Below are 27,316 nucleotides of genomic sequence, written 5' to 3'. Positions count from 1 at the left end.
TCCCTCTGAAGCTTAAATGAGAGCATTTCTCCCCCATCTCACTTCTCTTTGTGCTTCATCCACTCCCTCTTTGCCACCTTCCCAATTATCTGCAGAAACACAACTCACAAAGCAGACGGCAAGGACACTTTCAAAGATAAACGTAATAGGAAGCCCGTATCGGCTCCTTTTACAGCTTGCATGATTTCCAGGGCAAAGATATATTCAATGTTTAGCAGGAATAACCAACTGCAGCCTTGGAGAAAAATAGTTCCTTCTATGAACGATCATAGGTAGTGCTTTTGGCAAAGCAACATGGAACCTTGGGTTTCAGCAGATAGATTTACGGTTTCATCTCTGACCCTTTTGTGACAAAGTAACAGGCACGGGGGAACAGCTTTACGCCTACCACGGGTAAAGTGCCAAATGAAATCACTTGTCACCCCTGGAGAAAGGCAGGCCTGTTCTCACACTGATGTGAACTCTCATGGGAAAGGGGCCCTTCCTGTCATCCCAGGGGAACGCCCAGCACTGACTGTGAGGCAGGCGCCTCCACGTGTCCAGACGATCCTGTTGGTTAAACACGGAGACCCAGCCGTGCGTGTGAGCGTACCAGCAGAGTGGGGTGCCAATGGCAGTGAAGAGGGAGACCTTTAGGGTCGTGCTCAGTGAAGTCAGTCGGACAGAGGAAGGCAGGCATCGTAAGATACCACGTACACGTGGAATCGAAAATGCGGCACAAATGAGTCCATCGACGAAACAGACACAGACTCACAGACAGAAAACAAACTCACGGGTACCAAAGGGGAAAGGCGGGGACGGATAAATCAGGAGCCTGGGACTAGCAGATACACACCACTATATATAAAATAGATAAACAGCAGGACCTACTGTGCAGCACAGGGAGCTAAACTCAGTATCTTGTGATGACCTACAAGAGAAAATAATCGGAAAACATATATACTTATAACTGAGTCACTTTGCTGTACCCCTGGAACTAACACAATATTATAAATCAACACTATTTCAGTAAAAAAAGAGAGACCTTTATAAATACATGATCATGAAGGGATATATATATGTACGTATATATACAGAGACACAGAGAGAGGAACAAGATATGCTTTAAGAGCATGAATGTTCGTTTTATTACTTATTTGAGTTCCTCAAAGGATGTCCAGGGAACAGACTTCCCATGTGAAATGCATCAGAGGACTGCCTCTTAGGTGTGGGGCAGTGATCAAGGGCAGTTAGATTTTCAAATCAATGATACAACCAGTCACACGTTCTCCAGCTAATGAGTAGGTTAGTTCTGGTATTTAAACTGTTTTTTCTTTCCAGACACAGCAGTTGGAATAATTTTACTTCCCTCATTAACAAAAAAAAAAAGAAAAGAAAGACAGAAAGACAAGAAAGAAAGGAAAGAAAGAAAGAAAGAAAGAAAGGGAAGGGAAATGGAAGGGAAAGGGAAAGGGAAGAAGGAAGAAATCCCCCTGCAGTATCTAGACACACAACAGCTTAGAGAAGCTGCAGAAGCTGCACGGCAGGCGAATTTCCAGCTATTAAATAGCTTCAGGACATGTGCTCAGCACAGTGTTATCCAGTGGAAATGGCACACAGAGCAGCTGTGCAGAAAGTCACGGGTCCCCGTGGAGCAACAGGGAACTTTATGACCACAGTGGAGTCTGTTCTCGCTTTCCTAACACTCTGTAACGTATGCGTGGAATAACATCCCGTGTGATACTTGTACGCTGTGAAAACAATGTTGTCTGCTTTTCTTCTCCTTTTTAATGTATCCTGTACACATGGGGAAATAAGGGGGAAAAGATGGATGGAAAACTCTGAATTTGGAAGGAAGTGAATATAATAACTGTATTATGTACATTAGAAGACGTATTAGGTTAATGACAATGGAAGGTGGATTTTTAAATTTTTCTTTATAAGATCTCTTAAAAGCACATTAATTTAGTGTTAAATGGATACTGACTAATCTCAAACATCCAAATAAATGTTTGCCTGCTTTTGGCAACACCCAAAAAAATGAATCTGGGTTTTGCTTAATATAATGTGCGAAACTGTCCGTCTACCTGCTTTCACTGCTGATGTCGACACACAGAAGTCTCGGTAGCACTTTATTTCCCAAATTCAGTCAACTTGTAAGCAGTCCCTTGTAACAGGAAGCAGTACTAGTAACATATACTTCCAATACCAAGCACGCAGTATATGCACATTTTTTGCCCCGTCCATAAATATCAACATGATCGAGAAAATGTTAAAGACGAGTGTATACCAAAGTATGTTTTCTGCTGGCAAAAGCGTCACTCTACATTGATGCCTGCCACCTTGGGGCGCTCTGTGGGTTAGCAGTCAGGGGCGTCTTCATCAAAGCAGCGGACGACAGTGTGAAATGGATCTGATGTTGGGAAGGGTGACGGCAGACGGGGGAGGGAAGAAAGCGAGCCTGGGAAGGCCTGTCTGTCTCCACTTACTATGACGTCTGTCCCACATTTGGGAACACGGGGTGGGGGGGACTCCTTTCATGATCTCACCGAATTGCGTCCATCAAACTCTTTGTATCTTTGTTTTAAACCATAATTCAAACTACAGTAGACACGTCTGTAATGGGAATCTTGCAGATATGGAGTAAACCAAGAGGCAGACAGCAGACGCTCTCGGGGTGTCACCCGTCCCCTGTCCTGTGCTATTTCAGGGCACGTCCGCTTAGCTTGTAAACGCCCGCACCTCTGTCTGCACCCAGAGCAGGCTCTGTGCGTGTGCAGGACACAGACACCCCGGAGCAGCCCGCCTGCAACGCCCCAGTTCCCCAGAGGGCGAAGCGCTGCCCACAGTGGCAACTAGCGTGAGAACACGCCTTTGTGTTCCGCCTTCCCTTCCCGGTCACCTTCCCGTCTCACCCCCGCCCCTGCCCACCCGGTGTCCTGGATCCTTGCCTCTGTAAACTGCTTCCATGCGGAGCCTTAACTTGCATGGGCGTCTGGGGATCATGTCCCTGGCAGGTCATCTCCCGCGTCAGGAGTCCCACGTGCAAACGCCCCTGTTATTCCACACGTATCTACACCTGTCTCCCGATGCTTCCTAGGGTTCACCCCCCACGCCACGGGATGGAAAAGTTTCCAAGACCCTAGGGTCTGGCAGGCTTGGTGCCCAGAAAAGCGAGCGCTTCATCCCAGGAGTAGCCTAGGAAGGCAATTCACCATGTGGAACGGTTACCATTTCCATTTTCTCCATTAAGAGACAAAAAGTAGAAAGGGACATTAAACATTAGTCTATTAAATTATCTGTAATTTTAGTTTTTAAGGTTGTAGCCAACTTTCCTTCTCAAGTACCACGGATAAAGACAGTATAGAGCGTTTAAATAAGTAAATACAGAAATCACCTCAACCTTGGGGAGGGGGGGTTGGCAGGGGTTAGCAATAAAAATATCCAGAAACGGTATTCACCTGGAAAAGAAAAAGCCTGAAGCTGACTTACCAATCTATGAACAACTCAGAATTTTCTTAGAGAAAACAGGTATTCTAAGGGGTTAAGATTAAGTTATAGGGAGATGTAAGAGTTAAAGGGAGGGCTTCCCTGGTGGCGCAGTGGTTGAGAGTCTGCCTGCCGATGCAGGAGATACGGGTTCGTGCCCCGGTCCGGGAAGATCCCACATGCCACGGAGCGGCTGGGCCCGTGAGCCATGGCCGCTGAGCCTGTGCATCTGGAGCCTGTGCTCCACAGCAGGAGAGGCCTGCGTACCACAAAAAAAAAAAAAAAAGAGTATTTTATGTATTAATCTTGTTTACTGTTTCCTCTCGCCCCCAATTAGAGTGAATCCGTGTGTGTGTGTGTGTGTGTGTTTTCCACAATAGCAGACATTTTTGTCTTTTACTTGTTACCTCAGTGCCTAGCACAGTGCCTGACACAGAGCAGGTGATCAACAAACACTTGTTTAATAAAAAAGGGAACGAAATGTGAGTGATAAAACGAGACCCCACAACACTTTATTTCTACCTTAAAATTCTCCCAGTGAGGCGGGGAGTCTCCTGGAGGCTTCTAAAACTGTATAAAGGATACTTGCACGACTTTATGGTAAATACTAAAAATCACTGGCTAACACACTTAAGATGACTGAATTTTATGGTATGTAAATTATATTTCAATAAGGCTGTTAAAAGTTATTTTCCCAGTAAGACACATTTCTACGCTTGATGAGAACTGACTAAGGTGAGGGAACACGGGGTACCACCTTGTAAACGGTGACGTATCCTTAGCCATATCCTGGAGGAAATGCTTTCAACCGTTTAGTGGGTCTATTATATTCCCATCATTCTGTGGTGCATCTTCAGTGGAAACAGTACAATCTGCCATAAATTCTGGGCATGTATTTTTGGTTTCAGAAGTGCAAGAACTGAAGTCTGGAAAGCTGAATGTTGGGCATATTTGTAAAACCAAGAAACAGAACAATTAAATGGTGACTGCAAGGTTTCCCCAAACTGGTGCACTTTCCTTCAACAAAAGCCTGTTGAAATTTGAGGGGTGCCGCTCTCATTCTAGACATAACACGGTCCTCAGACATGCAGGAAGGGCTGGGACACTACGGCCTTGCTCCTTGCCCAGGACGGATGCCTCTTTGCTGGTTGGCAGCCACCGAGCCGGCCCTGGGGACTGTCGCAGGGCCTCTGCCCAGACCCTGTCCGACTCTGACAGGGATTCCACCTCTGTCTGCAGAGGCTGGGAGCTGCTCTGCGTCACGTCTGGACAGGCAGCCATGATCTGAGAGCGCCAGACCCCAAGCCTGCCGGCAAGGGAGGAGATGGGAACGCGCTGTGACCACCGCGCGCCTGGACGGCATCTGAACTGCCAAGGTCAAGGTGAAGACTTCTCGAGCCCTGTACCGATCCTTGCCTCTGAACCCACTGTGAATTATTTATTCCCACGGCCTCTCTCAGTCCTCAGACCACTTGGAGGCAGTCCTCAGACAAGGAAGGTCTGATGTCTGTATTTCTTATTTCATTTTTGGACCTGTTCAGTGTATTTGCCTCGGGGTTGGCGGGGGTGTGTGCAGTGCACTTTTCTTTTCTTAAAAGGACTTTTTTAAAAGAAAGACTTAAAAATCTACAACATACACTGTAATAGAATTCAAATACTCAATTGATCTGGTTGCAAGGTTTCCACTTGAGACCTATGATTATGCAGAGAAAGGTGTGGCAATATTATCTGGTGAGAAATGGACTAATGTAAACATACATTTTACCCAAAATGGAATGGAAACTGCAATTTATAGCAGCCAGTTCAAACCTTCCCGTTTTGAAAGACATGACTGATGTTACCAGTCTCACGTTATTCATTAATATCATAATGTATTCTTAAAATAAACTTAAACGAGCTCCCTAAGAGGATAACTGCTAATTGGTAAGGGAATCACCTGACGAATCTCCATCCATGAAACTGGCCCTCACGGACTACTAGCCAAGCAGATGTATCATTAATTCAGAGCACACACAGCCATCTCAACACAACTGGAGAAATAAACGCGGAGCTATTATGAATATCCAGTCAAATGATGTCCTCCCACTGTCACAGACTAAACTACCCACAAATGTAATATACTTAGTATTCATCGGATCCCACAGAGGTTTTAAAATAGCACTGAAGTAGGAACTGAACAAAATGACAGCCATGATAAAGTGACCCGGGAGGGATTTAAATTCTGCCTCTTATGAAACAAAAGAGATTAATTCACACTCAGCATAGCAGTTGTTTCAAGAAACCTGCATAGTCTGATGTGGCAGAAACTAAACCTTTCTCTCCAAAAATTAACTGAATGCTGCTCGACTCAGAAGATATTGAGACAGCCAACGGAAGTTGATCATGGAAAACCATGACTTCAGAGTTGAGAAAACCCCATCACATTATCTTCTGCAGCCTCTCAGAGGTAGAAGCCCAGGGATGGTCCTAATCATAAATTCGCCGGCACCTTCAGACCCATCTGGTCCCATTCTCTAAGCACAGCACAGCCACCTGTTGGCCAACCACACATAAGAACTCGGAGATGGGGCTTCCCTGGTGGCGCAGCGGTTGAGAATCTGCCTGATAATGCAGGGGACACGGGTCCGAGCCCTGGTCTGGGAAGATCCCACATGCCGCGGAGCAACTAGGCCTGTGAGCCACAACTACTGAGCCTGCGTGTCTGGAGCCTGTGCTCCGCAACGAGAGAGGCCGCGATAGTGAGAGGCCCGCGCACCACGATGAAGAGTGGCCCCCGCTCACCGCAACTAGGGGAAAGCCCTCGCACAGAAACGAAGACCCAACACAGGCAAAATAAATAAATAAATTAAAAAAAAAAAAAACAACAACTTGGAGATGAGATGGATGTGCCCCCATGGCGAGTTGGGCATAGAGGGGCAGGTGACCAAAACTGACCTTTGGAGGAGCGGAAGTGTTTGCTGGGGGCGGTGAAGCCTCGGGTCCCGTGCACATTCACGGCTGCCACTCGGAACTGGTACCACCTGCTGGGCCGTATGTCCGTCAGTTGGACCCGCTCATCCGTGGTCTGAGGGGAAAGTCACAGAGCACAGAGACCCCCTTTATCCTGACGTGCCCATCAGGTCTGTTTTAGAAACACACGCACTCATCAGCCCATGCAACACAGCCTTGCCCTCCCCTGCCCTCCTGGATGAGGGCAGCCCATCCTGCTCAGGTACGGGAGGGGCTGTCGGGGACCAAGGAATTCCTAGGGAAGGTTCCAACTGCTTGATTCCATTCATAGGTATTTTACCTCGAAGAGTTAAAGCTCTCCGGAAGTCAAAATCTCGTGACAAATGCTTGGGCTGTTTTAAAATCTGGTGACTAAATACAGCATTGGAGAGATTTCATCAATAAATTATACTTATGAATGAATAAATACATGAAGTAATCATTACAGTATAGAGAAAATGAAATCAACTTTAGTTCATAGAAGGGAAATGCCTCCTACTTGCGTGCCAAATATAATTTTGGAAGTATGTATGTGAACCCACACACTTAAATTCTGGAAGTACATTGCAACCCAAGACTTTTTTGTTTAATTTGAGTAAATCATGTAAGATCTGCCAAGAGTCGTGTTCCTGAAGGGTGAGGTAGGTTTCGTCCAATAAAAGGTCCAGAGAGGAAAACTGGACAATGGGACAGGTCCACAGGTCTTGCTGTCCCTACAGCTACGTCCCAAGATATCAAACAACTTGAGCATCTTCCCACTGCCCTCCTCTTCATCAAACTCAGGGCGATATGCCTGCTTCCAGCAATGTCCTAGGGTAGACGTGAAACCTTGGCCTTGACTCCGAGGGGTAAACGCCCGAGTTCTATGCCTCATCTGCGCCAAGGGCTGAGCTCAGCTTGGCGCTCGATGGATAAAACTGGGCAACAGAACTGAATGGAAACCCTCCTAAACCTGAGTTCATAATAACTTATTGAAAAGGATCGTCATGTGTACTTTAACATTCAAAAGAAGCTAAGCATTTCCGAGCTCAAAGGAAGAAGATGACCTCAAATGTGGCTTTCTACCTCGTTTGGCAGAATTTGAGACAACATTTTCATTGACTAGTTTGTCTAGTTTTAGCCTTCAATTTAAGGAACTAAAGCCAGCATGCTAGCCACAGCATTTAGCAGACAGAGAAAGGAAGCATTACATGTGGCATTAACTAGTGAAAATAGTAATAATAACAGAAACGATAGTGCAAGGTCTTTCCTCTCTCCGAATAAGAGGATATGAAAGAGAAGGGCTTATCATCAGTTACTTTCATAAATCTTCATATTTGTAATTTGGAAATATTTGGAAATTGCATAATTTGGGAAAGTTACAAACGATACCGTAGCGCTGTTTGAGGGAGAATGCCATGTAAACCAAATATACTTTTAGGCTGTATTCTGAAGATCTTTATGTTTTGTTAAAGCACAATTTTTTAACAAAATAGGTATGGAATAGAATTGCTAAATTTATCTGACCATTTTTCCCTCCCTAATTTAAGATGCTTCTCTTAACATCACATTTCTCATTGATTTGGGTGGTATTTAAATTATTTTAGTGTTTAGCCTCTCTGAGATACTACTATTGCAAAAGGGACTAAATTCTTCTTCTAAACACCTGAATACTGAAATTTATTTTATATTTACTGAAAAAAAAATCATGGGAATCTTGTCCTTGGAGAAAAAAAATGACCTGATCAACTTCAGGAAAGAATTTCCCCCTACAGACCTACATGTAGAGAAGGCATTTCAGTTGCTGAAAAGCATGAAGCAGTTGCATATTGAGAATTTATTCTCTTCTCCATCCGTGGAGTCTGCTTGCAGCTGGTAGTCCATTTAACAGCTCTTAAAAAGAAAGAAAATATTTTGCTTTTCACATCCACAAGACAGAGGAGGAAAAGCGCCGGGAAGATAAACTCCAGGAGGGCTGCCATCCAGGTGGCCTCCCAGTTGGTAAGCTGACCAAGAAGAAGAAAGCACTTAGGGGAGATTGATGAGCTGCTGGCTGCTTCCCACTAAGTAGTTGTGTGATATAAGTCTTCCTCCCGCCACGAAAGTCCCATGCGGAATAAAGGCTTAAATGTAGGAGAAACAGAGAAGTCGTTGAGATGGTCAAATAGCACATTGACCAGTCCTAGGGGTGTTGCATTTCCCTCACTCTAGTCGGTGTTAAGTTTATCTCAGGGAAGTGTACTTCTCGGAACCAATGTGAACACTCATTAGAAAACCGTCTCCCTTCCACGTGCGCCGTGAACACATTCAGCCAAGTTCCTCGTGGTACCCGGTTATGCCTACAGAGCCCACCCCGTCTTCCGCCAACATGCAGGGCACGTCCACCTCGGATTACGTGATTTCGGGGCCCAGGTTGTTTTGACTGGGGCCCAGCAAGCTAAGTTTCTCTCTGTAGGCGAAGGAGACACTACCTCAAGGGGAAAACAAAGCCTAGGAAGCACTAACCTGGGCTACCGTCTGCCAATGCGTGGCGTCGTCTTCACTAGGATGGATTCCATAATTCCATCTTCTCTGTACCACGTAGATCACGGGCTCAATTGAAATATTGAATTTTGAGGACCACTTAATCTCCAGCTGCCCGGACTGCAGTTCTGTGAATCGTAACTCCTTCCTGGGCTTCAGGGGGACACCTGAAACAGAACCGCGCCAGTTAAAACAGCCTGTGTGTGACTCGGAGTGCGGTGAAGGTTGAAGAAGAAAATCTACGGAAGAGACAAATCTCATCTAAACAACAGATCCTCTATTTCCTTTCTTAAAAGCAGCTTCTCCCTATCAGGGGCTCACATTTGAAATCTCCTGACACTAGGTTCAGTTTCGCTTTCCCAGTTTTTTTAGAGGCTCTAAACTGATTCCTGATTCTGGACAAGGTAACCTCTAGAGCAATTCTTTTATGTGTGTTCTTCCAAGGACATCCTGTTACCAAGCTGCAGCACTGGAGGCTAACCCGGAATCCACACGAGGCGACAGTCATGAGGAGTCTTGAGTCCTTTTTCCCACGTAACACGCTCCGTCTCTGCTGATAGATCCTAGGGTCCTTCAAGCACGGTTCTCAAGTTTCCTCTCCTCTCTATCTGAATGAGTTTTCCTCTTAAGGAAAACATTATAAAGCCCAGTCCTCTCATGTGGTCAAATCTTACAAGAATGGTTTCCAAAGCATGGGTCTTGTGGATTCCCCAACTGATTGCTGGGCCTCTGCCTTATTGACTTACCGTCTAAAATTGGAAAAAGATGAATTTATAATGTTTGCTTTTGGCATGAGTGAGTGCCTGGCTTCAGAAGCCCCTCACAGGTGCCTCATTGGAAAGTAGTTCATCATTTTGATTTCTTTTTCCCCCTACAGTGCATGCAAGTTGCCTGGTAACTGAAAGATTTAAGAACCACGGTTCAAAATAGCAGCCGTTATGGAAAGGGAGTTTTAAAACAAATGTATAATACTAAGAGGATATATGAAACTAACTGAATTAGGTAGAGTCTATGGCATCATGATGTTCAATGCCATCCAAACCAAGAACACCAGTTGCATTAAAATCATTCTCTGCTGAGAATGAGCATTTGCCTAAAGCACTGACGACTTATCATTTGAAATGGTTACTTCAGAATGCGGCATTAATTTTTCCATTTCTTAAGTTTAAACTGAGAAAACTAGAAAATGTGCAAATATAAAATATGAGCTCTGATGCATGTTAGTGATGTGGCTGAATTCAACTCATTTCATTTTTATCTTAATCCAAGCCAAATCCTGTGCTGGGAACTTTTAAAGTCATTAAACAGTGAGGTGGACACAGTTGGATAATTTAAAAATGGCACATGTATATCTCGTCAAAAGCTCACTGACTCTTAAAAACTATTTTCTAGGGCTTCCCTGGTGGTGCAGTGGTTAAGAATCCGCCTGCCAATGCAGGGGACACGGGTTTGAGCCCTGGTCCGGGAAGATCCCACATGCCGTGGAGCCACTAAGCCCGTGCAGCACAACTACTGAGCCTGTGCTCTAGAGCCCACGAGCCACAACTACCGAGCCCATGTGCCACAACTACTGAAGCCCGCGCGCCTAGAGCCCGTGCTCTGCAACAAGAGAAGCCACCGCAATGAGAAGCCCGCGCACCGCAACGAAGAGTAGCCCTCCCTCGCCACAACTAGAGAAAGCCCGCGTGCAGCGACGAAGACCCAATGCAGCCCAAAATAAATAAAATAAAAATAAAATAAATAAATTTAAAAAAAACCCAAAAAGCTATTTTCTAAACAACCACGGTCACCGCCCCTATTGCATTCTCCGTGTTGATTTGCTGGCGGGTTGTATCTGTACGTTGCCCTGCACTTTACCATAAAGTTGTCTCATGGGATCCTTGCTGTGACCTCATCAAGTGGGTGAAGGGTGAAGCAGCTACATTTTGAGCACCAGGGAATTGAGTCTGAGGACGATTAAATAAATTGCCTGGAGCTATGACCCATCCCCGGTTTCTCTCTGAATTTTTCTGCCGCATTTTGGATGAGGAAAAGCCACTTAGAAAGGTAGAGAAACGAAGTGGTTTCCGTAGCTCTGCAAGTCCCTTGGACGTTCTGATTCTAACGTCCTTGAAGTTCCTGGTTGGGGTGGGACTTCCCTCCTAGTCTTTGCTCCTGCTGTGCCCCTGCAAGAGTCCTTTTCAAGCTCATGTCAGAGACTTCTCGTAACTTACACTTACGCTTCCATGCCTGGAATATTTCTGCAGAGCGAGTGATTCTCACATCTACCCCCAGTCCCTCTCGGGGCTGTGGGACCTCATCCACCTGCGTAAGTCCCCTCTCGAATGCCTCTCCCCGGATACATCCCTCCTCCTGAGACTCAGGTCTTCATGACATCTCTAGGGTCCTGGACATTGAAGGGTTCCCAGAACCTTCTGTCTTGTGCTTGCACCTACCAACATCCTGGTGTTTTACTGCAGAGTATCATTTCAGGAACACCTCAGTCATCCTGTCTCCATGGTGACCACCTGCTTTAGGCACTTTCCTCTCCTGTCTGGACCCTCACCGTAGCCTCTAACCCATCTCCCTGGAAGCCAATCTCTTTTCTCTAATTCCCTCTTCACCGTATTTGTGGTTATTTTCTTCAAGTGGAGGAGAGGGGGTCTCCTTCTCCTTCTCAGAAGGTTCAAGCACATCCGTTTTCTACAGCAGGGAGGGAAACGTCTCTGCATCTCACTCGAGGCATCCATCTTCACCACCGCCTACCAGTTATCTTTCAGCTGATCTCGTGGTACCTTTTACGTGTCTGTCACACATCCTGCCTTTACACCCAGCTTTCCCACAAACACACTGCCAGGCACTCCCTACGACCATGGCCTGTTCATGGTGTTTTCTTCACTCTGAAATCTCCTTCCTTCTATTTTCTGACCACAGACCCTGGAATACTTCCAGGCTCAGGCCAAATGCCACCCTTCGGAGCCACTTTCCCTAAAGCTCCCAATTGGAAATAAAGGCTCCATTCTTCTGCTAGCTCTTCAGCGTTTAACCTGTAACCGTCGAAGCACACTTAACTGCCTCTCCCCACCGCCAGCTCGTGTAATGATGTCTGTCTTCCCCACAAAGCTAAAGCCTCAGAGGTCAAGAACCACGTCTCCTCAATTTCCACGTCACCATGTCCTCGTAGAAAGCACTGTGCAAGAGGGAATGGCCCGGAACTGTTCGCTGAAGAAACAGCCCAACCCGCTTTCTTATTCTTCTCTCAAGAATACACCTGGGGACGTAAGAGGACTCGGAACATTTACACACATCTTTGTGACAATGGTAATCCCCTCTCTGCTTGAGAGTCACGGAGGGGAAGGAGAAGACGTATCGCAGGCGTTCGGTGCCACCTTCTCTGGCGTGTGTATCCTTTCAAGGAGCTCACATCTCCTTTTCTGTCAAGGTCCTATGGCTCAAACATTCCTTTACTTACTGTTTGAAGAGAAGACGGCTGGCTAGTTCCTAAACCTCACAGAGCACTTTCTTGGCTCTCCATGTCTAATCCTCTGGCGTAAACGCAGCTACAGTAAATCCTCAAGTCACTGAAGCACCCTGAACCCGTCAGCAGCAGAGTTGCCGCTGCTGAGTTGCATCCGCATCCCGTGCTCTGAGGCTTCAGTCTTGAATATCGTTCAGCTACCAAGAGCCTTCATGGAACATGACGAGTGTCAGGGCACAGTCAGTTCAAATTCCTTCATTGGAGAATCTCTTTAATTATGATGTGCAATGGTCTTGCAATTTGCATTTTAAGAAATGGTCCATCTGGTTTGCATTAGGGTCAGCTGGCTCCCCTGTTTGGGAGTAACTGCAGCCCTTGCTGTAATTGTGTGCAGATGGGGCTCAGGCCTGGACCCTCAGCCCTCACGTCAGTCCTTTCATAGTCCCTGCGAGCTCACCCAGCATCCCCGCTGCATAACCAGATGCAGAGGATGGATCTGTCCTCAGTGTGGTTTTTATTATGTAAATGACTAGGATCTTCCTTTTTTAGTATTTTTGAACATATTAGTCATCTGAAATCTAAACTGTTCTGTTAAAAACTTCAAAAATGCTATCATATAACATCCCACAATATAGGACAATATTGGTGCATTTTTGTTTTCTTTAAAACATAACAAGTATTTTGGTGAAATCAAAGGAACAGAAACCCAATGCTTCAAAAAATGTTGAAACTATACTGACAGAAAACTCAATCAAGACAGACCATCAGCAGTTTGCAAATCACCACAAGATCTGACTATTCATATAAATATACTTGTCACAAGTCTAGGTATGAAAATGCAGCAAGATATTGTGTTCCAGGCTTTCCTGGTGGCACGATGATTAAGAATCCGACTGCCAATGCAGGGGACACGGGTTCAAGCCCTGGTCCGGGAATATCCCACATGCCACAGAGCAGCTAAGCCCGTGAGCCACAACTACTGAAGCCCAAGCACCACAACCACTGAAGCCTTCATGCCTAGAGCCCATGCTCTGCAACGAGAAGCCACCGCAATGAGAAGCCCATGCACTGCAATGAAGAGTATCCCCCGCTCGCCGCAACTAGAGAAAGCCCACGCACAGCAACAAAGACCCAACGCAGCTAAAAATAAATAAAATTAAATAAAATTAAAATTAAAAAGATATTGTAGGGCTGCTTCCCTGGGGGCGCAGTGGTTAAGAATCCACCTGCCAACACAGGGGACACGGGTTCGAGCCCTGGTCCAGGAAGATCCCACATGCCGTGGAGCAACTAAGCCCGTGCGCCACAACTGCTGAGTCTGTGCTCCAGAGCCTGTAAGCCACAACTACTGAGCCCGCGTGCCACAACTACGGAAGCCCGCACACCCTGGAGCCCGTGCTCCGCAACAAGAGAAGCCACCGCAATGAGAAGCCCGTGCACCGCAACGAACAGTAGCCCCTGCTAGCCGCAACTAGAGGAAGCCCGCGCACAGCAATGAAGACCCAACGTAGCCAAAAATAAATAAAATTAATTAAAAAAAAAAGATATTGTGTTCCAGGGATAATATCTCTCATAAGGACAACTGTACTCAAGGAATTTGTGTTTACATCACATTAAGGCACTCAGTCACTATATTCAAAATGTGAAAAGTTAATTTGTGAAAAGCGGCCCACCTCTAAAATCCTGAGGTTTATGTATTTCAAATACTAAGAGTTTCATGGAAATAGTAAATCAACTCCATCATCACATCAGATCTTTTTGGGAAGAAACAAACTGATATAGGATTAATTCCTGGTTAGCACCTGGTAAAGAAAAATGACTGCTGTGTAACGGCCAGCTACCTAACCGAAGGCCACAGACTACTCTGAATCTTTACATTTGGAAAACAAGTTCAGCTTTTCTCTTTCCCTCCCCAAACCAAATGTCCCAGTTGGGGGTGAGGAGAGGCAGTAAGGTACTAAAGCATCACCTCTAGACAGAGGACAGTCCAACTAAGCTGTAAACCAGACCCAAAATAGGAGAGGATCAAAGGAAAACCAGTGCCCCAACGAACTGGAGCTTGTGTTTCACCCGTAGAAGACCAGCTTGTGAATTTCCCACACTCTCACGAAGGTGTGCGTGTCAGAGACTAGCACCTTTGGGCCTGGTTTACCCACGGTAACATGGTCAAGTCTTCCAGGGGGCTGCTTCTCATCGTCTTTACTTGAAGGGTGAAGGAAAAGCTCTCTTTTGTTTTCCTTTGTCTCAAACCCTAACACCAGTCTGTAAAGTTTAACTCAGGCGTCGTTCAGCCAAGGACAGTTCTCACAGCATAACCCAAATTAGATGCGCAAATGTCACGCGGGACATTCTGCTGATCGTTTTTTCAAAATACACAGTGTTTTGAAAAACTCAAGTTTCCAGCATATGAAGCCTTCAAAGGTATGAAATCAGCCCACAGCCCATCTTCCTTTCTACAAAAGTGGACCGGACAGAAAGGATATATGCATTTCCATGTATTTTAAAATTTTTTCATTAACTCAATAAGCGATAAAAGGAAAAACAGGACAGCGGATGGCACATGTAGCAATTTATGGCAGAAGTTAAGGAAGTGATCGGTCCACTTCAGTGAGTGTGTGTGTGTGACCACCTTGACGAGGAACTGCTGGGCCGGGTGGAGGTTGGTGTCCCTTGATTTTGCATCCCGGTGCTCACCCAGTACAGGTCATAACCAATGTCAGGCACTGCCCGTAACTCCTCACACACAGTCAGTAATTACCAACTGAGCTGAAATGGGTCAGTACTTGTAGATCCAGGTGACATCAGTCCCTCTTACACTCAAAATGGGGAAGACATTAAGAAGGTGCCCTCTGGGATTTCCTATGAGATGACACCTCAATAAGTAAATAATGAATAAATGAAGTGGACATGAGGAACTTACAGGTTTGCCCAGTAGAAGTTGGTTCTTCACGAGGGATCCTTTGTATGTAATTTAAATATTACAACTCCACAAACTAGTTGGAAATAAAGTTCAAAGAAAAACAGCTCCATGTTATTTATGAGCCTAAAAAATACTGTTCAATCAGTGACTGTATCAGATTTAATCTATTTGATCTTGATCTATCTTTGACTTGAGCTATAATATAATAATACAGGGGTGCCCAAAGAGGGCCTGAAGTTTAGGGTCCTATCACAGTAGCTGGATAGAGTCAAAAGAAAACTGACAGGAGAGCTGGCCCGGGCGGGAACAGGCACGAGAGGCGCTGCTGCTGCGAACCACTGGGTCCCCTCAGAGGCGGCCTGTGGCCTCAGCCTCAGCCCTTGTGAACGGACAGCGGGACTGGTCCAGCTGCACCAGCGGTGCAGCTCCCTCTTCCTAAGGAAAATGCCTGCACAGACGTGGCGTGAGCAGAGACAGGCAGGCAAGCTCATTTCCCGCCAGTTGTTTCGGGAGCAGTAAGAGGGCCCCTTATGAAGGTGAGAAAGGACAGGGACAGCTGGGCCTCCACAGATTGCCAGGTTGATCTGCATGCATGTTGTCTGGCTGCATACATGTTTTTCTCCTCACAAAGCCAAGCGCTGGGTCAGGAAGGACCCTTTCCCAGAGAGGCCGGGGCCATCAGCACCAGAACGCTCTTCTGATGACGGTCAGATGCTCCCAGGACATGGAAGCCAGCCTTCATTCAGAGAGCAAGGAAAAAAAATCTCTATGTAGTGTGTGTGTGTGTATATATATATATATTTTCAAAATATTACTATTTTATCCTTGTGCTCATTATGCAAAAGTCACCGTCAGGTCAAGAGAGTCTTTTTTATTCCATTTGTGGTTAGTGCTCCGTGAATTGCCTCTGTCCACAAACACCCAGGTCAAGACTTACTTGTAGTAGAAAGGTGACTTCAGCACTTGAAAAAAGCCCATCGTATTAAGTTTAAATCGCAGGTATCTTTTAATCGTTAATCATTTATGCTGGCCCTTTATAGAATATTTCCCAGATTCTCGGTGAACCGGGCATACTTGAAATTCATACTGACTCTTCACTGCTTTCACATGAAAAGCACATTTTAATGTATATTGAGCCCTTTAACCGCCTTACTTTTAAAACAAAAAAGGTTTTACAAATGGGTTTTCAACAATCATTCTAAAAGCATACTATTTTTATGGTAAATGCTGATACTTAAAGAGCAAATGATCTATAATAACTGAACAGGTTTCATAGTAGTAGACTTTTAAAAAATTAAATGGTGTTAGATTGGGCAGAAGTGATTTTACGTAGTTTCTAATAAAAGGCATGGAAACAATAAAACTTTAAATCCATTAAGGAAACGTCAGTCTGTTAAGAAAGGGAAAGCAGCAATTATTCTGAATTTGAGACAGTATTTGTGCCAGGTTTCCAAGGATCTTAGGGGAAAAAAATGGAAAACTGGATGGATTCCATAGATTTCACATAAGAGTATTTCCAAGTGACAGCTGGAGGAGGATGGCGCAGGTATGTGACTTCTGGGAGACCTGAATTGTTATAAGCCTAAGAATGGACTTGTGAAAATAGTCAAGAAGCCCATCATTCAGAACCGGCATTGCAACAACATATGCTTGATGCGTGAGAGGGAAAGTGAGAGAAAGCAAGACAGATTTCTCTTTCTACTTATAATGAATAATGCCTAGCGACTGATTCTATTTTTCTCTTCCAATTAGACCTAAAAAAGTAACGAAATGTTATGTCTCCCATAGTATACTTTTTGGCATGCCTAACTATACATAATACAACAGCATCGGTTTAACATACAAGAACTTTGTCACACTTACAGAAAGAGGCATGTAACAGCATAAAGGAGTTAAGCGCTCTAGAAACTGCCTATGGATGTAAACCGTTACATCGGCTAAATTGTTGGGTAACTTGCATCCCTATCTTTTGGAAGAGGGCAATTCCTCCATCTGGGAACTTAAGATACTAATCAAAATATTGAAAGTTCCCTGCAAGCACACTTCTGTTCTTGGATTATGCCAACAGAAAACCCCACAAAATTCATGCGTCTATTAAGCCTTTTTCAGCTGGGCCCCATCGCCAGCCTGTTTTCCAAGGATTTGAATACAGTCACTCCAAGGTAGCCAGTGGAGCTTCATTCATTTACTCATGTTGGAGAAAAACACAAAAAAAGTTCCTGAATTGATGGTGGCCTTCCTACATGTTAACTTCTAAAAGAATTCATATGATAGAGCCATTATTTTATAATAACTTTAAATGGAGTATCATCTATAGAAATACTGAGCCACGATACTGTACACCTGAAACGAATACTGTAAATCAACCACACTTCAATAAAAAATAAGAAGAATTCCCATGAAGGATTTACTCCAGCCCAATATGAGTTCACTGGGGCTGATTTCTACAGCCCAGTAAGTATTTTCAGATGTTAGTAGGTGGCACAAGGTAAATTTTCTTACAGTTCTCTCTTTCCTTCCAAGTCACATCTTTGACACCCTCCCTCACAGGCACACAAATCCCCCTGTGACCCTGGAGGTCCCCTCATCTACTCCACTCTGCCCCTTACCTTTGTACAGAGTCTTGGGCACCTGGCAGGTGTGTCCACATCCATTGGAACAACACTTCTTAACCCCAGAGCACTCATTGTCCACTTCACAGCTCTCGACGCAGGCGGCAGCAAAGCCACTGGCTTTCTCGGGAGCTGGGCAATCCCCCTGCTTTACCGACAGGATGTACTTGAGGAATTCACAGCTGGTCAGGCATTCATAGTTCTTCTTGGGGAACAGAGGCTGGGAGAGAATAGAAAAAAAAATTCTCCCGTTAAAGACACACGGAGTCTGATTTCCAAGACATCGGAAAGGCAGGTCAAAATTCTTACTGCATCAAATTCTCCCTTGAATTGTTTACAGAGTAAATGTACTTGCTTTCTTTCCCCCTAAAGAAGTGATCTTTTATGCTAATTTTTTAAAGGACTATGACCCATGACTTAGAACTTTATTTTACATGCAACAGATACACATCAATTACACATACACGCATTCACAGATTATTGTTACATTCTGAGTTCTGATATTGTACATTTAATGTACATCGAGACATAAATACTCAGACAATTAAATACCAGGGGAAAATTTCACACTCTTAATTACCAATGGTAGAAAACTAGAAACTCTAGCTAGAAAAAGTATAATTTCAAGGTTTGAATTAGAACTGTAGATGAGAATAAAATTGATTGTAAATAATCATATATAGGGCTTCCCTGGTAGTGCAGTGGTTAGGAATCCGCCTGCCAATGCAGGGGATACGGGTTCAAGCCCTGGTCCGGGAAGATCCCACATGCCGCGGAGCACCTAAACCCTTGCACCACAACTGAGCCTGCGCTCTAGAGCCCACAAGCCACAACTGCTGAAGCCCATGTGCCACAGCTACTGAAGCCCGTGCGCCTAGAGACCGTGCTCCACAACAAGAGAAGCCACGGCAATGAGAAGCCTGCACACTGCAACGGAGACCCAACACAGCCAAAATAAATTAATTAATTCATTTAAAAAAAAAGTTAAAAATTTTTTTATATTAATGATATATAAAATTTGAAAATAACATAAATTGACTGGATTAAAACAGTGTCTCAATTCAAGAACTTTCCAGGTAAAAACAGAAGAAAGGTCATGCTTTCAATACTGAAGTACCACAAATCTGTAGCTAGTTAATTTAAATTAAAAAAAACTTTATAAACATTTAAAGCATCATCAGTTCTTAAGTTCTTAAGGCTTTTCTCTCTTATTCACTTTCACAGCTCATTTTTCTGTTAGCTGCTAGATGTGTTTTACTTGTTTTTTTTTTTTTAATATTTATTCATTTATTTGGTTGCACCAGGTCTTAGGTGTGACAAGTGGGCTCCTTAGTTGCAGCTCCCGGGCTCCTTAGTTGTGGCATGCACGTGGGATCTAGTTCCCTGACCAGGGATTGAACCCAGGCCCACAGCATTAGGAGTGCGGAGTCTTATCCACTGCACCACCAGGGAAGTCCCTTTTTTTTTTTATTTTTTTTAAGGATACTGAGTTGGTATGGTGTGGGTTTTTATATATATATTTATTTATTTATTTTTGGCTGTGTCGGGTGTTCATTGCTGCATGCGGGCTTTCTCTAGCTGTGGGAGAGTGGGGGCTACTCTTCGTTGCAGTGCGTGGGCTTCTCATTGCAGTGGCTTCTCTCGTGGAGCACGGGCTGTAGGTGCGTGGGCTTCCGTAGTTGTGGCACATGGGTTCAGTAGTTGTGGCTCATGGGCTCTAGAGCACAGGCTCAGTAGTTGTGGCGCACGGGCTTAGTTGTTCCGTGGCATGTGGGATCTTCCCAGACCAGGGCTTGAACAAGCATCCCCTGCATTGGCAGGTGGATTCTCAACCACTGCGCCACCAGGGAAGCCCTTCATTGGTTTTTGAAGTTCTAAATTCAGGTCCAAATCTAAGTTAGGAATCAAAGAAGCACGTGAAAGGACCTGGAACAATTACAGTTTTGGCCAGCTTTCCTCTTTCAACAACATGTATACATTACATGCACTAAAAGAAGCTACTTAAGTTACTAAAATCATTGGCCCCTGCCACACCGGCTGAGATTTGCAAGTAGGCATAATTTTATTAAATCTGGCAAGTGTTCACTGCTTGCTAAGTTAGCAATTACAGGGACTTAGTTTGCACTATGTATAATCAAATCAACTCACGGCAAACTTCTTCACACATGAAAACGGAGTATAACTTGGGAATCAGATAATAAAGTAAGGGCTGTCTGTTCATATGACTCTAATCATCTTCAAGCCAACTGCCACGCCCTTGAACTGGGAGGAACAGGAAAGCAGGAGCTGCTATCCCCTCCCTTTACTGATTTACTCACCGAGCTAACGGGCCAGAATTAAAAACAAATAAACAAAAACACTGGTGGAGACAGATCTGCAACACTTGTTCCCACTGAGTGTAAAAGAAGAATGATCATACTTAGCACAGTAATTTGGATCTTCCAGTTGATGTAGGGTTGTTCTGTACAATTCTTTTCCTTTTTGCTATGGATTCAAACATGTGATTCTTTTGTGTGTGGGGGGGTGGGTGTTTTGAGGTCCATGGAAACAAATCAGGAATCAAAGAAAATTCCTCTCTGCACTGGCGCTTTCTAGACTGGTCCCTGAGCTTGCGGTGTTCCAGATGACATTATGAGTGTTATATTAGATTGTGTACACGGAGAACTAGGCAGGGCTGTACCAAGTTAGCTCCTAACAGCTACTCAGCAGGACTGCACGCATGGATGTATCTTTTCTTTTCCCACTGCTCCATGTTTCCTGTTTAACATTTCCAAATTCTTCTGTTATTCTGATCATACGTTACAAGAGCCAAAGACATAGAGGTGGCTCCACTTCTCCTACGGCATGACCATCCACAAGTCTCCAACATGCCCCCACCAGGCCCAGCACTGAAATCTGCAAGGAGGGAACTGGGGCCCCTTGGAATTTATAATAAAGAAATAGTCTTCAGTCCTTGAACTTAAATGAAGATCATCTTACAAATACGTGGATTTGGTACAGTAATCGTATAGAGGCGTTCTACTTAACAATTCTATTTGTTCAGCTCTCCTGAAGGCAAATTTTGATGTTCTCTATCAATTATCTTGGATAATCCTCTTGGATTAGGTTGAAAACTATTAATGGTCTGAATATAAATTAGAGAACATATGGTATCTGTACACAAGGTCTCTGCCCATGTCTTTAATCATTGCTTAATGAGAATTTACCATTGAATGGAGTAAGGCAAAAATGCTCATAGGTGATAGAAAACGATGTGTGAACATGAGTACTCTAGGTATAAAGAAAATGTGTAAATTGGTCCCCTGATCACCAGTTGGAAATCCTGTGAGCAAAAGATCATTTGGGTGCAGGAAAAGAAACTTCTGACCTTTAAGCGTGTCATATTTCTTGGGCTATTACAAGTTAATAACTCATAGACTTGTCAAGAGGGATGTGAACATTTTAGTAAAGGTGCGGGTTACCCAAACCACAAGGAGTGTCATGCCCCTCAACTTTACAGAAATGAAAACACGCATGGCAACAACAGATGCATCTACTAAATGCTGCATTTCTTGTTTATACAACTGCATGCAGTCTGTTAAGGCAAATTATGAACTGTAAAACTATGTAACTACAATTCCTTTATAAAACTATTCATATGAATAATTTCACACAAATAACCATTTCGCCAGGTCACTGGCTCGAGTTTAAAATTTGGAGAAAACGTAGTTACTATGCTGATTAATTTTTGTTTGTTTTTTTCTGCCCTGTCCATACACAAAAATAAGAGCGGAACAGTCTTCAAAGATCATGTATTTTTCTAGAGTAGTTAGTGCCTAAAAGATGTCATTATGCATCCAAAGACGGGCTCAAAAAAGCAAAGAGGTGAAGGAAAATGCCCTTGGGTGCATTGCATTAAGGGGAAACTCCTCCATGTTTTAATAAACATTCTACACAATATTAATAAATTCTTATAAATCTCTCCTACATCCCATCTCTTAGCCCAAAACTAAAATGTGTTTTCAGTGCCTCACTTAGGCAACACAGTAAGCTCATCTTTCTTGTGGCAAATGGTAAAAACAAAATGAAATACTAACAATAGTCACTAACTGTTCTTGGGTGCTTTTTAAAAAGATACTATGGGCTTCCCTGGTGGCGCAGTGGTTGAGAGTCCGCCTGCCGATGCAGGGGACTAGGGTTCGTGCCCCGATCCCGGAAGATCCCACATGCCGTGGAGCGGCTGGGCCCGCGAGCCATGGCCGCGGAGCCTGTGTGTCCGGAGCCTGTGCTCCGCAACGGGAGAGGCCACAGCAGTGAGAGGCCCGCGTACAGCAAAAAAAAAAAATAAATAAATAAATAAAATAAAAAGATACTATGATCTTCATTTTGTTTGGTGTAAAATGCAAGGTATTGCACAATAAAATAATTTGTGCAGCAATCATGGAATGATGAACACAAACACATCAAATTCAGTAACATACACTAATACGTTAGAAATCATATAAATATGAGGCCTCAGATATGGAGAAAACTCTGCATTTGGTGTCTGGTTCAATTCACCAGACCTGCACATGTGCGCAATCACAATACACAGCCTTGGCAAGGAGCCAGGGCCTGGGGGCTCTCTCCTGGCTCCAGCCAACACACAGGCATGCAACCTTCAGTGTGGACCCCTGAAATGAGTTCTCCACCATCATCACCACCATCCCCGCCACCCTCACCAGTGACGAGCCGAGGAACCAGCCATGGTAGGTCATCGCTAACAGCTGCCGAGGGTCTCCCACCCCGTCACCTCTACCAGCTGCTTTCCTAGCTCACCCCACGTACTCCTCCCCAGGCCCTACAGCCAGGATTATTTCCATTTCACAAATGAGCAGACAGAAGCTCGGGGAGGCTGTAATGTATCCAAAATCACAAACAAGTAAGAGTGTGGGCCAGTGTTTATCTAAGGGCTGCCCCGTATCTCCGGGTAAAATTAGAAGATGGCTAAGCCAGTGGCTTTCAACTTGCTTCCCTACTAGGATAACCTGGGGGCTTCTAGCATTCTGGAAATATCCAGGACTAGACCAGAGGGGAAGAATGCACACGGGTGCACAAACACACACACTTACATACCTGTATACATGTAAATCATATGTATATGTGTGTGTGTGTGTATATATATATATATATATATATATAAATCAAAAGGGCAGTTATAGTCCACAAATACTGATAAGAATGAGCAACATTGAGATATAGTTAGCACCACTGAATGTCGACGAGAAAAATATAATTTTTCAGGCATCCAGGTAGAGAAGGCAAGTTGGTTATGATGGAGAAAATAAGGTTTCTCCCAGGTTCATTTGTCTCTATAAAATTTAATGTGTGACGGCAATACAGCAGTGGCTATGTAATACTGAAGAATATATATATATATAATCAGCTAAGTTGTTATGCAAATAAACATGTGACAGAAATATTCTCAAAGACATAAAGACTCAGAGAATATAACACTCACGAGCCTTTCTTGCAAAACTATGCAATGGTAAACTTCAGCTGTTCCACAAATTCTCAGAGATAAAGAGTAGGTGGGTTAGCACAGCACCCCCTGAAAAAAAATATAAAGCGTGTACTTACACATGACGTGAGAAAAAAGTTTGTGCAAACCCATGTGGACATCAGGTATAACAGTAGGCAGAGCCTGTCATGAATAATCTCAAAGAAAATGGTATATTTTAAAAAGACACTGAGACATGATCCAATTTAGAAAGCCCAAAATAAAGAAATTAGCATAAAAGAATTACTAATCATTTTGTCATCCACATAAACGTAAAACTAAAATTGAAAAAACTAGGAATTACAGTTTTAAAAGATAATATGATATAATAAAATTAAAAGAATATGTCTTAAAAAACCGGTAGGTTAGAAGGAATGGAGCAAGAAATCTTGAACTTAATTTTAGGACATCTGTATTCAGGGCTATGATGTACTGCGGCTAAACAGTGCAGAGCGAAATCAGCAGAAGGGAAAAGGCCTACGGGGAGAAGTCCAGAGGAAACCAGGTGCAAACGTTCCCAGCGGAGTCACACAGGATGCATTAAATTCCTCCAGCCATGAGTTGTAACAACACGTGTGAAATGCTGTCAACCAGAGAAGTCCAGGGGAGACTTGAAGCCCAGAGCTTTTCTGGGGGGCTGGTCACATAGGCACCTCCTGCATACCATGTACCAAAACCCAGACTCCCAGAAGGAAACAGGTGTCAATAGTTTAGGAACAGTGATATTGGTCTGTAGTTCTCTTTTTGTGTGACATCTTTGTCTGGTTTTGGTATCAGGGTGATGGTGGCCTCGTGAAATGAGTTTGGGAGTGTTCCTCCCTCTGCTGTATTTTGGAAGAGTTTGAGAAGGGTAGGTGTTAGCTTTTCTCTAAATGTTTGACGGAATTTGCCTGTGAAGCCATCTGGTCCTGGACTTTTGTTTGTTGGAAGAGTTTTAATCACAGTTTCAATTTCAGTGCTTGTGATTCGCCTGTTTATATTTTCTATTTCTTCCTGGTTCAGTCTCAGGAGGTTGTGCTTTTCTAAAAATTTGTCCGTTTCTTCCAGGTTGTCCGTTTTATTGGCTTATAGTTGCTTGTAGTAATCTCTCATGATCTTTTGTATTTCTGCAGTGTCAGTGGTTACTTCTCCTTTTTCATTTCTAATTCTACTGCTTTGAGTCTTCTCCCTTTTTTTCTTGATACAGACCAATATCACTGATGAACACAGACGCAAAAATCCTCAACAAAATACTAGTAAACACAATCCAACAACACATTAAAAGGATCATACACATAATCAAGTGGGGTTTATCCCAGGAATGCAAGTCTTCTTCAATATATGCAAATGAACCAATGTGATAAACCATATGAACAAATTGAAGGAGAAAAACCATACGATCATCTCAATAGATGCAGAAAAAGCTTTTGACAAAATTCGACACCCATTTATGACAAAAACTCTCCAGAAAGTAGGCATAGAGGGAACTTGCCTCAACATAATAAAGGCCATATATGACAAACCCACAGCCAACATCATCCTCAATGGTGAAAAACTGAAACCATTTCCACTAAGATCAGGAAAAAGACAAGGTTGCCCACTCTCACCACTATTATTCAACATAGTTTTGGAAGTTTTGGCCACAGCAGAGAAGAAAAAGAAATAAAAGGAATCCAAATCGAAAAAGAAGAAGTAAAACTGTCACCGTTTGCAGATGACATGATACTATACACAGAGAATCCTAAAGATGCTACCAGAAAACTACTAGAGCAATCAATGAATTTGGTAAATTAGCAGGATATAAAATTAATGCACAGGAATCTCTTGCATTCCTATACACTAATGATGAAAAATCTCAAAGAGAGATTAAGGAAACACTCCCATTTACCATTACAAAAAAAAAAAAGAATAAAATACCTAGGAATAAACCTACCTAAGGAGACAAAAGACCTGTTTGCAGAAAACTATAAGACACTGATGAAAGAAGTTAAACATGATACAAACAGAGATATACCATGTTCTTGGATTAGAAGAATCAACATTGTGAGAATGACTATACTACCCAATGCAATCTACAGATTCAATGCAATCCCTATCAAACTACCAATGGCATTTTTCACAGAACTAGAACAAATAACTTTGCAGTTTGTATGGAAACACAAAAGACCTCGAATAGCCAAAACAATCTTGAGAAAGAAAAACAGAGCTGGAGGAATCAGGCTCCCTGACTTCAGACTATATACTACAAAGCTACAGTCATCAAGACAGTATAGTACTGGCACAAAAACAGAAATATAGATCAATGGAACAGGATAGAAAGCCCAGAGATAAACCCACGGACATATGGTCACCTTATTTTTGATAAAGGAGGCAAAAGTATTCAATGGAGAAAAGACAGCCTCTTCAATAAGTGGTGCTGGGAAAACTGGAAGCTACATGGAAAAGAATGAAATTAGAACACTCCCTAATACCATAAACAAAAATAAACTCAAAATGGATTAAAGACCTAAATGTAAGGCCAGACACTATAAAACTCTTGAGGAAAACAAGGCAGAACACTGTATGACATAAATCACAGCAAGATCCTTTTTGATCCACCTCCTAGAGAAATGGAAATAAAAACAAAAATAAAACAAATGGGATCTAATGAAACTTAAAAGCTTTTGCACAGCAAAGGAAACCATAAACAAGATGAAAAGACAACCCTTAGAATGGGAGAAAATATTTGCAAATGAAGCAACTGACAAAGGATTAATCTCCAAAATATAAAAGCAGCTCATGCAGCTCAATATCAAAAAAAAACAAAACAACCCAATCCAAAAATGGGCAGAAGACCTAAATAGACATTTCTCCAAAGCAGATATACAGATTGCCAACAAACACATGAAAGGATGCTCAACATCATTAAACATTAGAGAAATGCAAATCAAAACTACAATGAGATATCATCTCACACCGGTCAGAATGGCCATCATCAAAAAATCTACAAATAAGAAATGCTGGAGAGGGTGTGGAGAAAAAGGAACCCTCTTGCACTGTTGGTGGGAATGTAAATTGGTACAGCCACTATGGAGAACAGTATGGAGGTTCCGTAAAAAAAAAAACTACAAATAGAACTACCATATGACCCAACAATCCCACTACTGGGCATATACCCTGAGAAAACCATAATTCAAAAAGAGTCATGTACCACAATGCTCATTGCAGCTCTATCTACAATAGCCAGGGCATGGAAGCAACCTAAGTGTCCATCGACAGATGAATGGATAAAGAAGATGTGGCACATATATACAATGGAATATTACTCAGCCATAAAAAGGAACGAAATTGAGTTAATTGTAGTGGACCTAGAGTCTGTCATACAGAGTGAAGTAAGTCAGAAGGACAAAAACAAATACCGTATGCTAACACATATATATGGAATCTTAAAAAAAAAAAAAAAAAAAAAAAGGTTCTGAAGAACCTAGGGGCAGGACAGGAATAAAGACTCAGAGGTCGTAGAGAATGGACTTGAGGACACGGGGAGGGGGAAGGGTAAGCTGGGACCAAGTGGGAGAGTGACATGGACATATATACACTTACAAATGTAAAAGAGATAGCTAGTGGGAAGCAGACGCATAGCACAGGGAGATCAGCTCGGTGCTTTGTGACCACCTAGAGGGTGGGATAGGGAGGGTGGGAGGGAGACACAAGAGGGAGGGGATATGGGGATATATGTATATGTATAGCTGATTCACTTTGTTATACAGCAGAAACTAGCACACCATTGTAAAGCAATTATATTCCAATAAAGATGTTAAAAATAAATAAATAAACAAATAAAATACAGGGAAGAAAAGAAAAATAGTTTAGAACAGTGAGCCCCTCTTCTC

At 43.4% G+C, this 27,316-nt stretch overlaps 1 protein-coding gene across 1 annotated transcript in view; it reads right to left on the bottom strand.

Annotated features, from left to right (window-relative positions):
• The window catches only part of ANOS1 (anosmin 1), a 191,359-nt gene that overhangs the window by 33,451 nt on the left and 130,592 nt on the right, over window positions 1-27,316 (bottom strand). Inside the window, exons 4-6 of the mRNA XM_060087089.1 lie at window positions 17,945-18,167; window positions 8,941-9,125; window positions 6,403-6,532 (exon numbers count right to left, since the gene is read on the bottom strand). Coding sequence (XP_059943072.1) covers window positions 6,403-6,532; window positions 8,941-9,125; window positions 17,945-18,167 — 538 coding nt within the window. The remainder of the gene's footprint in view (window positions 1-6,402; window positions 6,533-8,940; window positions 9,126-17,944; window positions 18,168-27,316) is intronic.

This window comes from Mesoplodon densirostris, chromosome X, assembly GCF_025265405.1.
Source record: "Mesoplodon densirostris isolate mMesDen1 chromosome X, mMesDen1 primary haplotype, whole genome shotgun sequence".
Classification (NCBI taxonomy): domain Eukaryota; kingdom Metazoa; phylum Chordata; class Mammalia; order Artiodactyla; family Ziphiidae; genus Mesoplodon; species Mesoplodon densirostris.
Note: the sequence above shows the minus strand (reverse complement) of the source record. Positions and strands in the feature narration are given on the sequence as shown.